Genomic DNA, 15276 nt, shown 5'->3' with positions numbered 1-15276 from the left:
ATCCAAACAAAAGCACCAATTGAATTGTGTAAATCTTCATTTTAAGTTGCTCGCATTGACATTCTCACATTTCAACAATATTGTCATCGATTTATAATCAATGTAACAGCATTTTTACTGTAAATTCAGTTTATCGCAAGTAAAGTTTGATTCTCAACCGCCCCCGGGCGGTTATTCGAATCATTGCGTTATCAGTGCGGTTTTAAACAACAAATTTTAATCTGTTTAAAGCAGTTTTAGCTAAATGCCGCCTAAAGAACGGCGTATAAATTGCCAGGCGTGCTTTTGTCTATTTCGACCAGGCCAAACGTGCATTTTGAACAGCACATGAAAAGAACGGCGTTTAAACTAGGCCTATGCATTTCAATATCTTTCATGTCCGAGAAACGGTTGATTGGAACCAAGGTACTCTATGGAAGATCATTTTCACAGCGTTCGTAGGTATTTTCCGTCAAAAAGATTTCCATATCGGCCGGTTCACATCGCTCAAGAAGTGATTGCGTATATGGCTCGTGTTGCTAGGATACGTGAGTGCTAGCCAATCAGAGGCGTATCTAGAATAACTGTTTGTTCTAAAAAAATAGCTTTCAAGTATGACATCATTTAGAACATACCCTAATACGGAAGATTCGTTGTTTTACATCATGGTCTCGTGTCTACAAGCAGTTGTGTTTTGGTTACTATGAATCACTGAAAGCAGCAGTAATTAATAATACAATCGACTCTATGGCGCTTTTAAATAATAAATAAATTACCATTTAAATAATGAATTGAAATAACTCAATTCGCATTGAACGTTTAATATACCTGATCGGCTCTAAAATGTCTCCTAATGTTATCATTTTATTGGTGATTTCTGTAGTCGTAGTTTCGGGAAACCAAACTCCTGGAGTAATAACCATTGCAAGGTTTCTTAAAGACCTTTCTAAGCGCCTGGACGTCCCAATCATCGACTCCCACTTGGTCAAGTCCGAAGGCCTGTGCTCGGCGCGATGCGTCAGAAACCGCGAATGCGTTTCTTATAACTTGAAGAAGAAGCAGACGACCAGTTGTGACGAAAACATCTTGTGCGAATTGCTGAATACGGATAAATTCAACGAGACCACTGCTTTCAAAAAGTAGTGTTGACTTCGACTATTTCTACCCCCCGGTAAGAAACTTTAAAGTCATAGAGGAGATTTCACATTTTTTTACTCTTTTTTTTTCTGACAAGAACTACCTATCTGTGTCTTTTTGCGTCAAAAAAGATACACACTCAAAGTGGTATTTATCTTTTGTGAAATCTTATTTCAATACTTTATTGGTAACCTAATTATATTTTCAGCCTGTTCTGAAAATTAGACTTACTTATGAAAAAAAGTGCATAAAAGAGATACAGAATATCATTGATAAATGATATAATTATTTTATTATATTAGAATTTGATGTTGTTTTATCATTCGAAAAATATTTCCTTGCTGGAATGAGAATTTGGTTTTGTATCTCAGGCAAAGTTTAAACGCCGTATTATCCATGAGCAGTATTCAGACAATGCAAATGCACGAAAATGAAGATGAAACAATCGACTTGATTCATTTGCTTGCATATGTATTGAATACGGCTCATACTACGACGTTTGAACATAGCCTTATATAATCATCCGTGTGTTGACCGTGTCTTCAATTAATGATTCTCGAAAGTTCCCAACGTGTTTTGTTTAAGGTCGCTAGAGCTCGTTAATACAAACACCGGAAGTACCCTGCTAGCAGAGCTTTCTCCTGTATCTCTCGCTTAGCAGTTTACTTGCCGATTCGCGTCTCTGGGTTTTGAACACTAGCAACAACACATGAATAGAGAGAAAACAAGAGAAAGGGCCTCTGCTAGCAGGGTACACCGAAAGATGATTGCTGTTCTCGTTTTCTGAAAAAAAAAAAAAAAGGGACCATTTTGATCAGCAGTCAATGCAGTATCTTAGAGCTAGGGATGGTAAGAAGATTGAGGCAAGATGATCTGAGTGCGCGCTTAGGTTTTATAGGAGGCAATAAAGTCAGAGATATAGATTGAAAGCTACAGCCTGACCGTGATGAAACTTGTGTATGTAGCAATAATTTGACGTTAATGCGTGATTTAATGGGAAGCCTGTGGAGTCTGTAGAGAACAGGAATGATGTATTCAAACTAAGACCGCGGAGAGACAGGGTCTAGTCTGATCATGGTCGGGGCATGCTTCTACAATTTTACTACGAACGCTTAAACTACAGGCTAACCAACCTCTAAGTCAATCCCAGTAACTAGCTGGAATATTTTCACGATTGATCACCTCCTGTAATTGTCCTTTAATTGTCTTATATCCTAGAATAAAGGTCACAGTAAACTCTCATTGCTTTGTGATGTGTATTTATTCAGAATAAGCGGTATTTCTAACGTTTGGGCAGTTGAGTTTGATTCCGCGTGCGCTCCCAAAAACTAGATAGTTACGTAAGAAAACATTTTCTTTGTTGTATAAAACAAATAGATCTCATTTATTGTTCGTCAGTCCTCTATTAGATACACAGAAGATTCCAAAACGTGCCATGAACAACAGTCACTCGACTTCGTTTCGTTTCGTACTTTTTTGTTCATGACACGCTGTGACGCAAAAATGAGATCTATATGTTAAATATCTGCTATATCTTATTGTAATGTTCTGATTGTTTTTCGCTGTTACATTTTAGAGCAAATGCGTGAAATCCCCGTGTAAGAATGGCGGAAGCTGTCGTACTATTTACAGCACTAACAGCTACCATTGCATCTGCACGCCAGGATGGACAGGAGCAAACTGCGAGACGTTGATGGGTAAGATGGCACGTCCACCATACCTTATAGACAGCAGAATCAGCTCTTTTAGACGTTGATCAGTTAGACTGCAAGTCCACCATACCGAATAAACAGTAGAATCAGCTCTTTTTGCCGTTGATGGGTAAGACTACAAGTCCACCATACCGTATCAACAGTAGAATCAGTTCTTTTAGACGTTGATGGGTAAGACTACAAGACCACCATACCGTATAAACAGTAGAATCAGCTCTTTTAGCCGTTAATGGGTAAGACTACAAGTCCACCATACCGTATCAACAGTAGAATCATCTCTTTTAGACGTTGATGGGTAAGACTGCAGGTCCACCATACATTATATAATTCCGTACAATCGAACTTGCGATATAAGCCAATCACTAGGGCCCCCGAATGGCCCCCCGAAATTTCGATGTGCTCGCAGTTTTCAGCTAATGATCGCGCACTTTTTTTCCGCGGTGTTCGCATTGTATTTTTGTTGTGCTCGCTGCTCGATTTATTAAAAAAACTAAAAATTTTCGGTCTCGAACAAAAAACGGGGTGATAGCAAGTGCACTCCAAAGACCATTCGGGGGCCCTTTTACTGTTACATTCCACCAGATCACACAAACTCACTTTAGACTCCTTTACTTTATAGGCAATGTTACTTTAAAGTCAATGTTATAAATTAACTATCATTTGGATTTTACTAGTTAAGGACTTACCAATACTTCTGTAAAGAAATGTTTATTGAAATGTCTGAGAGAAGGGGTATCGATGGGTAAATCCGAGACTTGCCGAGGCGGCGAGACCCGCGTTTTTGAAATCTGAGCCCGTGACTTTTGTCAAATTTCAGAATCCGAGGCCGAGCTTCTCCGGTCTTTTAAAAACCGAGCCCGAGCTTTTAGTTCGATAAAAGAAGCGAGCGGGAGACTCGAGAATCATCTTCTAGCTAGATTGACCAAATGCCGTTTTTACACGATTTTCCCCGTGCTCCAGTGAAGAGAACCGGGTTTTTGTTTAATTATACTTTGAGTAGAAATCAGTCAGCGTGAGAGTTGCCGTCTTTAATTGGTTAATCAGTTTGTTGGAAAAATTTAACCAGATCTGGAAATGTTCCGCACTGACCAAAAAAAAAAGTATCGGCTTGGAAACTAAAAACACAGTGGAATAGTGGCTGGATAATCGAATAGTCAATTAAAGTAATAGGGGCAATAACTTTTAATCATAGTGATAAAAATGACCAAAAACATCAAACGGTAACAGACTATTTATAACGTATTCGTCTTAAATTTGGTCTTAAATTTGCCTTTAAAATATTGACATTTCTATTATTTTTAAATATTTTGACAACAGTCTGCGGTAGTATATTGCGAGGAGATCCCAACACCAAAGACATGACCACCAACTACCCAGTGCCAGCCGGTTGGCTATTGTGCTACATTGACGACCGTGACACAGCACATCACGCAACCCCTTGCCATGACCTCATAGTCAACATTCCGGGCTACGTCGACAGTCAGGCTTTGCTTGACGCAGGGGGGAATTTCGGGTGTTGGCATGGCTACACAGGGCCATCGCCTGGTCCCTCATATGCGACGAATAATATCATTCAAAGAGGCTGCGTGGATGGTAGACAACATACGTCCACGTGGAGGTGGAAGGATAATGGGGTTACTTTTGGTGTTTGCATCCGAACACCTGCCTAGTCCAAGACAGTTTAAAAAAAGTCATATTTGACAATTTTTTATTTGACAATAAGCTTTGTTGCGACAACCAATAATTGTATGCATATTTCTCTGAGCCAACCTCACATTTCAAAGGCTAGACATCCCCCGTCCGAGGAGTCCTAGCCCGGGTCTCTTGTGGTTAAAAGAGTTGTGACGTCAAAGGAAGCTCGTCTCAGACCCCAAGCTTCATCCCCAATACAGGAAACCCGGTAACCAGTCCTGAATGTCTCCTATATAGAAGACGCTTTTTATTAGACCAAAACAAAAACTCAGCCAATCAGAATAAAGGATTGATATAGGTGAAGTCATCTTCAAGTTCAATTCACTGCTTTTGCTAAACAGTTTATGCCAAGTTCCCTGTAGAAGACTCATTTTCGGCTCAATTTTTGTAATTATTTTATTAATACATCTATGCTTTATCAGATTCCGCTAGATTCACTCTTATTGGAAATCAATTTATCATTTTTCATGCAAGTTAAATAGAGGCAATGTTTTTATACTAAAATAAAAATCTCGAAATCTGCGCGATGAATTTTTTTCTAAATTCTTAAGTAACACCTAACAATACTCCAGCTTGAAGCACACGAATTGTCGGCCTTAAACTGACCTGTCAAACTTGGCGATTGATGAATCTTTATTTTGCGCCAAAATTGTCCTCGCAATCTTTGAAAAAATGAATGCAATCTTTCCTACAAAGATCCATCCCCGAAGTTACGCCCCCTGCTAAGTCCAAACCCTAAGGCAACTTGTTTGAGAGGGGCAAGGGGACCAGTGTTGCACAAGAATAAATTCCAGATAGTCAATTCGAGAGTATTTTTTAAAGATAACTTGAAAACTAAAGAAATTATTCCTTTTCAACATGTGAGCGCAGAGTATCTTCTTAACTAATACTCGACGCTATGGCTAAAATTGGCCTTACCGAAAGTACTTGCTTAATGCAGTTGCATGTCGAATCTGCGGTTATGAGGAATTTGAATCAAAAGTTGAGGATATGAACGCGCTTCAAAAAAAGCCCACGCCAGCGCCACACATGGTAACTGACGAGCTGCCTTGTTTGTTTCACAAGTGACAAAGTTGCACGAGCGGAACGAAGATCGGATAATGAACTCACTAGACTTTCAAAAAGCAACCAAGGCCATAAGCGTATGCTACAGGCGCCATGAGCACAATGCTTTCTTGTCACCATTTTGTTTATACGAAGCGCACGCTTCTTTACTTGTCCGAACTTTCTCGGGTTGTTTACGATTTGTTGGACTTTGACCCCGTTAAACGCACGTGACTCCTATATAGGAGACATTCAGGACTGGTAGCAGTTTCTTGGACTAGGCTAAAAGACTGAGACGTCATTTTTGTAGACTTATAGATGCTTTTGTGTGAATCGTTTGCATCTAATGTTATTTTATTGCTCTTTAATTAAGAGAAATTGCACCTTAGTGATACGAGAACATATCTGTAAATGTGGAGGGCAGTCAGGCAGATAGAACATTTCGCATGTTTTACAAGTAAGGCTAAGATTACAAATAAAGCTGTGTTGTCTTGCTTCTTATTGCGTGTTATGGTTTACTCTTATATTCTACGCTATCATAATCTGTTTTTGTTCCTTAGTTTACAGCATCTCCTGTCTCACCGGAGAGTGAGTAGGCTAGTGCCTCCACTGAAATAAAAAATATGCTATTATTAAAGGCTGATATAAGGGAAACATTAGGGAACTGGAGCGAAGACGGCAACGCAAACGGCAACAGCAGAAAACGATTGGGAATTCAAAGAGCCAGACATGCAATGCACTCTGGGATGGATTCTGTCTGATACATCTCAGCCCATATCCTCCAAACTAAAACGTGAGAAGTCCAAGTTTCACGGTCTAGCGAGGACGGGAACAGTGCACTATTACTTGCAGTGTGGAAAGGCGCTCGTCTCTCAATTAGATACTCTACGGCTAAGTTCAAGCGTCGTATTATATATACATTTGCCTGTATTTGCAATAAATACGGCTCATGGATAATACGGCGTTTGAACTTAGCCTAAAGCTATCATATTGATGAGGTTTTATTACTTACAGTGGGGAAAGGCGCCTCGTTTAACGAGATTGTGTAAAAAGGTAACGACGAAGTGATTGCACTTAGAGAATTCCGTCTCGATGCGAGACTGCCGACTGTCACTGAAAACAAGACACAGCAAGCAAATGAATTTCAAATATTACACGGTTCCAAATGGGGGTATTTATAGAGGTTGTTTGCTCAAATGGTATGCAAGAAGTTATACAAAGTGCCCGCTTTATAGAAAGGACAACTAAATAGTCAATCATGATTGACAATCAGTAGTATTTCGAGTACTACAGTTCACAGTTCCACAAAAAGAGTCGAAGAGAAGTTTTGCGCATGCGTTGTACCGTACCTTATGCCCTTGACACCTGTATCCCACATGGATTGGAAATTCAGGGCGACATTGAGAACTTTAGTGATGGCCTCCTTAACAAAACCAACCTGAAACAATCGAAATTGTTCAGATTACACGCATGTGTCATTGGTGTGGGATATGTTTTCCCGTGCCGCACTATCAACACGCAATAAGTTTTTTGTGTTGAATTTGGCCGTATCCTAATGGCAGACGTCTTTCTTTGTAATGCATTTTCTTAGTTATTATCTCCCCGCGTTTGCAAGTCTCGCGCGTTGTTATGTGAATACGAGAGACGCGAGCATATCACAAGTAAAGACGAACTCCGCACGCAGGGTATTTCAATGACACTTGAACAGCCATGTAAAACGAAATACATAACGGGATAAAAAAAACTGAAACTGAAATACTACAAGTAAATCCTAGCAACACAAGGGCGGAACTGGGCTGCGTATTTGCAATGCGCAGTAGAACTAAAACATGCTCACACTAGACATTGCTACCCGTATCGCGATCGGCCAAAGTAAAAGGACGTCACAGGCGTGTCATGTTTTTAGAAAAGGTCGTGTCATGTTTTAAGAAAGTGGCCTCTATAGGGCCAATGGGGGCTCGTGAAAGATATAAAGGACTTAAGGCAACGAGGACCACAACTTGGAAAACAACGACAGAATTGGATTGATAATTCAATAGCAGCACGTGATAATGCGATCTGTCTGATGCATTTTAGCCGTTCTCCACCAAACCACGACGTAAAAACGCCAAGTTCTACGGTCTTTTGAGGACGCAAACGCATGGCCCTCTTACTCCTCTTATTATGTCCCTAGGTTATTTTCATCCGTCTCTGACCATAATGCCTCGGCTTTTCCATTGCTATCAGTTTGGAGACGACCGCCCGCAAAGGGCGAACACATTTATTTTGATCTCGTTGCCCTAGCCGTCGCCGTCATCCATTGCTTTGGGTACAAACCTTCTCATTGAGAAGACAACGTTCAAAAACCTTGCTGACGTAGCCAGCGTGAACAGCTATGACGTCATCGAAGTCCTTGGCCTGTCAACAACAGAATCAAGTAAATGGCGGGCGATAAAACCACCAGGGAGAATGAGGGGAGGATCAAGAGATGGGCCGAGCGAGCACCGGGTTCCCTTATTTTCAGATATTTGGCTTAAAAATTATAAGAAATCCACAGGAAATCCACGGAAGAACAATGAATCCCCCCCCTTCATGACAAATTTATCCTCCAATAATGAATAAAAACAAAGGTGTTATTGACTAGGTATCTCTCAGTCCTTTAAAAAAATATGATAACATTTCTACAGTATTGCTTATTTCAACATCGAGGGTTGCTTGACTGTCTGGTTTCTACTATTAAATTTCAGATTATTTCTTGCCAACAGCTCTTTCTGTTATATCAAGTAACGCACCTTTGCCAAGTCGTCTTGAAACTCGAGTCCAGTGGTATAAAGTATCTGAGAGAATAAAGTACATTACTCGAGTCGAGTCCAGTGGTATAAAGTATCCGAGAGAATAAAGCAGACACATAAAATGCATTGGAGTCAGCCTAATCCATGACATTCTGTTCGGGGCTCCTGTAGTTGACAATGAGGCGAGAAGGACTGGGGAGACATTCTGTGACGTCAGACGTCTGCCCAACAACAGGGAACGAAATGAGAGCGCCAGGGACTAGGGGCTAGGTGTATTTGAATGATTGCCTCGCATGACTTCAATGCGGCTACATATAGACAGTACATATCGAACACGATAGATTGAGTGTGTTTGTGTATAGACCGAGCCATGCCAATACATCAAGCCATGATATATGGCATAAACCATATTATGGTTTACACATCCAAACATGTTAGACCATCAACCCAAGTCCATCAACCCAAGCAACTTGTTACACAGAGTCGTAGCATGGCATAAATATTGGGGGGCACGTGCACGTGCACCCAGTACCCCGCCCCCTGCTAGGGCCATGTTACAACAACTTTTCTTTCAATTTCTGTGGTCGTAAATTAAGGGCTTAAACTACAGGCTGTTGCTGTTCACAAAGTACAGTATTTTGAAGTCATAATATAGTGAAATGTTAGCATACCCTTGTCATAATATAGTGAAACGTAAGCATACCCTTGTCATAATATAGTTAAATGTAAGCATTCCCTCGTCATATTGTCATAATATAGTTAAATGTTAGCATACCCTTGTCATAGTTAAATGTTAGCATTCCCTTGTCATAGATAAATGTTAGCATACCCTTGTCATAGTTAATGTAAGCATACCCTTGTCATAGTTAAATGTTAGCATACCCTTGTCATAGTTAATGTAAGCATACCCTTGTCATAATATTGTTAAATGTAAGCATACCCTTGTCATAATTTTGTTAAATGTAAGCATACCCTTGTCATAATATAGTGAAACGTAAGCATACCCTTGTCAAAATATAGTTAAATGTAAGCATACCCTCGTCATGTTGTCATAATATAGTTAAATGTTAGCATACCCTTGTCCTAGTTAATGTAAGCATACCCTTGTCATAATATTGTTAAATGTAAGCATACCCTTTTCATAATATAGTTAAATGTTAGCATACCCTTGTCATAGTTAAATGTTAGCATACCCTGTCATAGTTAAATGTTAGCATACCCTTGTCATAATATTGTTAAATGTAAGCATACCCTTTTCATAATATAGCTAAATGTTAGCATACCCTTGTCATAGTTAAATGTTAGCATACCCTGTCATAGTTAAATGTTAGCATACCCTTGTCATAGTTAAATGTTAGCATACCCTTGTCATAGTTAAATGTTAGCATACCCTTGTCATAGTTAAATGTTAGCATACCCTTGTCATAGTTAAATGTTAGCATACCCTTGTCATAGTTAAATGTAAGCATACCCTTGTCATAATATAGTTAAATGTAAGCATACCCTTTTCATAATATAGTTAAATGATAGCATACCCTTGTCATAGTTAAATGTTAGCATTCCCTTGTCATAGTTAAATGTTAGCATACCCTTGTCATAGTTAAATGTAAGCATACCCTTGTCATAATATAGTTAAATGTTAGCATACCCTTTTCATAATATAGTTAAATGTAAGCATACCCTTGTCATAATATTGTTAAATGTAAGCATACCCTTTTCATAATATAGTTAAATGTTAGCATACCCTTGTCATAATATTGTTAAATGTAAGCATACCCTTTTCATAATATAGTTAAATGTTAGCATACCCTTGTCATAGTTAAATGTTAGCAAACCCTGTCATAGTTAAATGTTAGCATACCCTTGTCATAATTTTGTTAAATGTAAGCATACCCTTGTCATAATATTGTTAAATGTAAGCATACCCTTTTCATAATATAGTTAAATGTTAGCATACCCTTGTCATAGTTAAATGTTAGCATACCATTGTCATAGTTAATGTAAGCATACCCTTGTCATAGTTAAATGTTAGCATACCCTTGTCATAGTTAATGTAAGCATACCCTTGTCATAATATAGTTAAATGTAAGCATACCCTTTTCATAATATAGTTAAATGATAGCATACCCTTGTCATAGTTAAATGTTAGCATTCCCTTGTCATAGTTAAATGTTAGCATACCCTTGTCATAGTTAAATGTAAGCATACCCTTGTCATAATATAGTTAAATGTTAGCATACCCTTTTCATAATATAGTTAAATGTAAGCATACCCTTGTCATAATATTGTTAAATGTAAGCATACCCTTTTCATAATATAGTTAAATGTAAGCATACCCTTTTCATAATATAGTTAAATGTTAGCATACCCTTGTCATAGTTAAATGTTAGCATACCCTTGTCATAATATAGTTAAATGTTAGCATACCCTTGTCATAGTTAAATGTTAGCATACCATTGTCATAGTTAATGTAAGCATACCCTTGTCATAGTTAAATGTTAGCATACCCTTGTCATAGTTAATGTAAGCATACCCTTGTCATAGTTAATGTAAGCATACCCTTGTCATAATATTGTTAAATGTAAGCATACCCTTTTCATAATATAGTTAAATGTTAGCATTCCCTTGTCATAGTTAAATGTTAGCATACCCTGTCATAGTTAAATGTTAGCATACCCTTGTCATAGTTAAATGTTAGCATACCCTTGTCATAGTTAAATGTTAGCATACCCTTGTCATAGTTAAATGTTAGCATACCCTTGTCATAGTTAAATGTTAGCATACCCTTGTCATAGTTAAATGTAAGCATACCCTTGTCATAATATAGTTAAATGTAAGCATACCCTTTTCATAATATAGTTAAATGATAGCATACCCTTGTCATAGTTAAATGTTAGCATTCCCTTGTCATAGTTAAATGTTAGCATACCCTTGTCATAGTTAAATGTAAGCATACCCTTGTCATAATATAGTTAAATGTTAGCATACCCTTTTCATAATATAGTTAAATGTAAGCATACCCTTGTCATAATATTGTTAAATGTAAGCATACCCTTTTCATAATATAGTTAAATGTGAGCATACCCTTTTCATAATATAGTTAAATGTTAGCATACCCTTGTCATAGTTAAATGTTAGCATACCCTTGTCATAATATAGTTAAATGTTAGCATACCCTTGTCATAATATAGTTAAATGTTAGCATACCCTTGTCATAATATAGTTAAATGTTAGCATACCCTTTTCATAATATTGTTAAATGTAAGCATACCCTTGTCATAATATAGTTAAATGTAAGCATACCCTCGTAATATTGTCATAATATTGTTAAATGTAAGCATACCCTTGTCATAATATAGTTATGCAGGCTGTTGACAAAGTGGAGTAACCGAAAGCGAAGTAGATGCATCCGGTGCACAAGTGAGCGATCAATTTGACCAATGGAACTATGAGGTTCATCATCATCATCTTCGTCATCATCTTCATCACTGTTGACGCGGCGACGCCTTGCCTCGCCAGTCAGATCTACAAATCAAGCACAATTAAAGGCCATGTTACAGCAGGAAATTTTCCTGAAACTTGCATTGCATTTTTCGTTGAGTTGCAAGTTGCAAGAAAATTAGAATTGAACATCGCGAGAATAATTGCGCTGTGTATCGTGTTTCGGCAACCTGAAAATGTTTTTATTTGTTGCTTTGGAAGTTGCAAGGAAAATTGTGGGTGGCATATCGCGAGGGCGTCGAGTTTTGCATTGACGAGAATAAATTTTACTTTCGCTTCTCCAGACTCCGCTTGGCGCGCTTAAGATCGCTAATATCGCAAAAGCATAACTTACCAGTAAATCGTAGCTTGTCTAGACTCCACTTGGCGCGCTTAAGATCGCTAATATCGCAAGAGCATAACTTACCAGTGAATCGTAGCTTGTCTAGACTCCACTTGGCGCGCTTAAGATCGCTAATATCGCAAGAGCATAACTTACCAGTGAATCGTAGCTTGTCTAGACTCCACTTGGCGCGCTTAAGATCGCTAATATCGCAAGAGCATAACTTACCAGTGAATCGTAGCTTGTCTAGACTCCACTTGGCGCGCTTAAGATCGCTAATATCGCAAGAGCATAACTTACCAGTGAATCGTAGCTTGTCTAGACTCCACTTGGCGCGCTTAAGATCGCTAATATCGCAAGAGCATAACTTACCAGTGAATCGTAGCTTGTCCAGACTCCACTTGGCGCGCTTAAGATCGCTAATATCACAAGAGCATAACTTACCAGTGAATCGTAGCTTGTCTAGACTCCACTTGGCGCGCTTGAGGGTAAGCAGGAAGAGCAGGACTTGGTTGTACTTCCTCTGACATGCTTCGTCGATCACGACACTCACTGGCCAAGGCACCTTGGCAACATGATCACAATGGCCTTTAATGATGGAGTGTGAGAATCTAATTGCATGTTTGGTCTTGAATTCATTCATGTTTTCCCTTTATTTATTACAGATTTTTCCGTACATTTAATTAATCTCGCCCCACCCCCTAGCGCCACCCCCTTGCCCCTTACTCGCTTCATTATTGAACACCCGTCGCCCGTTCGTCAAGCATATTATTAATCTTCAGATTATATCATTCATAATAATTGAACAAATAGACCTCCTTTATGCGTGCGTCTGTATTCAATTGATGCCGATGGCTTCAGATCTTGCATGGACAAAAAAGTGCGCAGCAAGACGCAGTCAAGTTTGTATCAAATTTACCCACCATTGCTGCTCATTATTTTATTGTCCGAGAATCACCGCAGCATTTTTATATTATTTATGAATTTTAAAAAGCCCCATATTTTTGTTTCATTCTCATAAATAAACTTATCATCTTGTAAAAACCTTTTTAAGAACCTTTAAATGCTAAGCAGGTTCTTAGCTTTCAGGGTCTTAAAAAAGGTAGAAACGATTTGCCTATAAGGCTAAGTTCAAACATCGTATTAGCCATCAAGATGGAACAATCGACCTGATTCATTTGCATGCATTTGCATTTAATACGCCTCATGGATAATGCGACGTTTGAACTTAGCCTAAGTTCTAGGTTTTTACGTGAGGCAATCAACAAAATCAGCAATTGCGCAATAACAACAATATCAAAAATAAACTGCAAAATAGCCATAAAAACAATATCAAAAATAAACAGCAAAATAGCCATAACAACAATATCAAAAATAAACAGAAAAATAGCCATAACAAATACCCCCCTACGCCACCGCCATTAAAATAAACATCTAAGTCCAGAGGAAGCGATTGTATTCCTTTGAATGCAGTGCTATTGGTACCTTGTAATGCAGTACTATTGGTACCTTGTAATGCAGTACTATTGGTACCTTGTAATGCAGTACTATTGGTACCTTGTAATGCAGTACTATTGGTACCTTGTAATGCAGTACTATTGGTACCTTGTAATGCAGTACTATTGGTACCTTGTAATGCAGTACTATTGGTACCTTGTAATGCAGTACTATTGGTACCTTGTAATGCAGTACTATTGGTACCTTGTAATGCAGTACTATTGGTACCTTGTAATGCAGTGCTATTGGTACCTTGTAATGAAGCGTCATTCCTTGCAAACAATGCACCGCTGAACCCTTGAAGCCACTTGTGTTTGGCGAGACGTTCACAGCGACCCTGCGTAACAGTACACCCGACCTTTAGTAATGTTACGGAACAAATGATGCGTGGCAGAACATTCGATCATTAGTTGTGTTACGGAACATATGATCATTAGTTGCGTGAAAGAACACAAGATAATTAATTGCGTAATAGTGCATTCGGCAGTGCCCCCCCCCCCCAGTACCTCTCCACGGCGTCCGGATACTTGTCTCTAAGTGCCTCCTGCAGTAACGAGTTCAGATTTGAAGTGTCCTGCCACGGTTGGTGACGGCAGATCTAAGATGCAACAGAAGTAAAAAAAAAATTACACCTAAGATTTTTAATCATCTTTCCTAAAATAATTAAATAGATCAATCTTAAACTGGATAGAATGGTCACGTGGAACAAGAGATAAGCCTTTTCCCTGCGCAAAAAGGAGTGGCTGCTCCAATGATCACAATCACGATACCTTCACGTGATCACAATCACGATACCTTTACGTGATCACAATCACGATACCTTCACGTGGTCACAATCACGATACTTTCACGTGATCACAATCACGATACCTTCACGTGGTAGCAATCACGATACCTTCTTGAAGATATCACAGTAGAAATGCTGCATAGTGTCACCAGCCTCAAGCAGGAAGAAATTCTAATAAATTGAAAACAAACAATAAACATAAAATAAGCTTGTGATCATGTCTAATTAGAACGTGTATACAAATACATGATATGACCTTGAATGGGGACGTGCACTAAAAAGCCATGCGACTTTTTCAGTGGCAAATCCAAGGCAAAATAAACACCGAAATGGGCGACTTTTTCAGTGGCAAATCCAAGACAAAATGAACACCGAAATGGTCGACTTTTTCAGTGGCAAATCCAAGGCAAAATGAACACCGAAACGGGCGACTTTTTCAGTGGCAAATCCAAGACAAAATGAACACCGAAATGGGCGACTTTTTCAGTGGCAAATCCAAGGCAAAATGAACACCGAAATGGGCGACTTTTTCGGTGGCAAATCCAAGGCAAAATGAACACCGAAATGGGCGACTTTTTCAGTGGCAAATCCAAGGCAAAATGAACACTGAAATGGGCGACTTTTTCAGTGGCAAATCCAAGGCAAAATGAACACTGAAATGGGCGACTTTTTCAGTGGCAAATCCAAGGCAAAATGAACACCGAAATGGGCGACTTTTTCAGTGGCAAATCCAAGGCAAAATGAACACGAAATGGGCGACTTTTTCAGTGGCAAATCCAAGGCAAAATGAACACCGAAATGGGCGACTTTTTCAGTGGCAAATCCAAGGCAAAA

The 15276-nt window shown here is 38.9% G+C and overlaps 1 protein-coding gene and 1 long non-coding RNA gene across 2 annotated transcripts in view; one reads left to right on the top strand and one right to left on the bottom strand.

Moving 5' to 3' along the window:
- Window positions 1–792: 792 nt before the first annotated feature.
- Window positions 793–4429, top strand: LOC5501382. Its single transcript, XR_007314167.1, has 3 exons — window positions 793–1150; window positions 2693–2813; window positions 4146–4429. It is a non-coding gene; the product is annotated as an uncharacterized LOC5501382 (long non-coding RNA).
- A 90-nt stretch (window positions 4430–4519) lies between these two features.
- The window catches only part of LOC5501380 (gamma-tubulin complex component 5), a 31637-nt gene continuing 20880 nt past the window's right edge, over window positions 4520–15276 (bottom strand). The window contains exons 26-35 of the mRNA XM_048734381.1: window positions 14551–14613; window positions 14162–14253; window positions 13908–13992; window positions 12603–12723; window positions 11679–11860; window positions 8336–8380; window positions 7881–7961; window positions 6914–7002; window positions 6577–6677; window positions 4520–6173 (exon numbers count right to left, since the gene is read on the bottom strand). Coding sequence (XP_048590338.1) covers window positions 6121–6173; window positions 6577–6677; window positions 6914–7002; window positions 7881–7961; window positions 8336–8380; window positions 11679–11860; window positions 12603–12723; window positions 13908–13992; window positions 14162–14253; window positions 14551–14613 — 912 coding nt within the window. The 3' untranslated portion in view covers window positions 4520–6120. The remainder of the gene's footprint in view (window positions 6174–6576; window positions 6678–6913; window positions 7003–7880; window positions 7962–8335; window positions 8381–11678; window positions 11861–12602; window positions 12724–13907; window positions 13993–14161; window positions 14254–14550; window positions 14614–15276) is intronic.

This window comes from Nematostella vectensis, chromosome 11 (genome assembly GCF_932526225.1).
Source record: "Nematostella vectensis chromosome 11, jaNemVect1.1, whole genome shotgun sequence".
Lineage (NCBI taxonomy): Eukaryota > Metazoa > Cnidaria > Anthozoa > Actiniaria > Edwardsiidae > Nematostella > Nematostella vectensis.
Note: the sequence above shows the minus strand (reverse complement) of the source record. Positions and strands in the feature narration are given on the sequence as shown.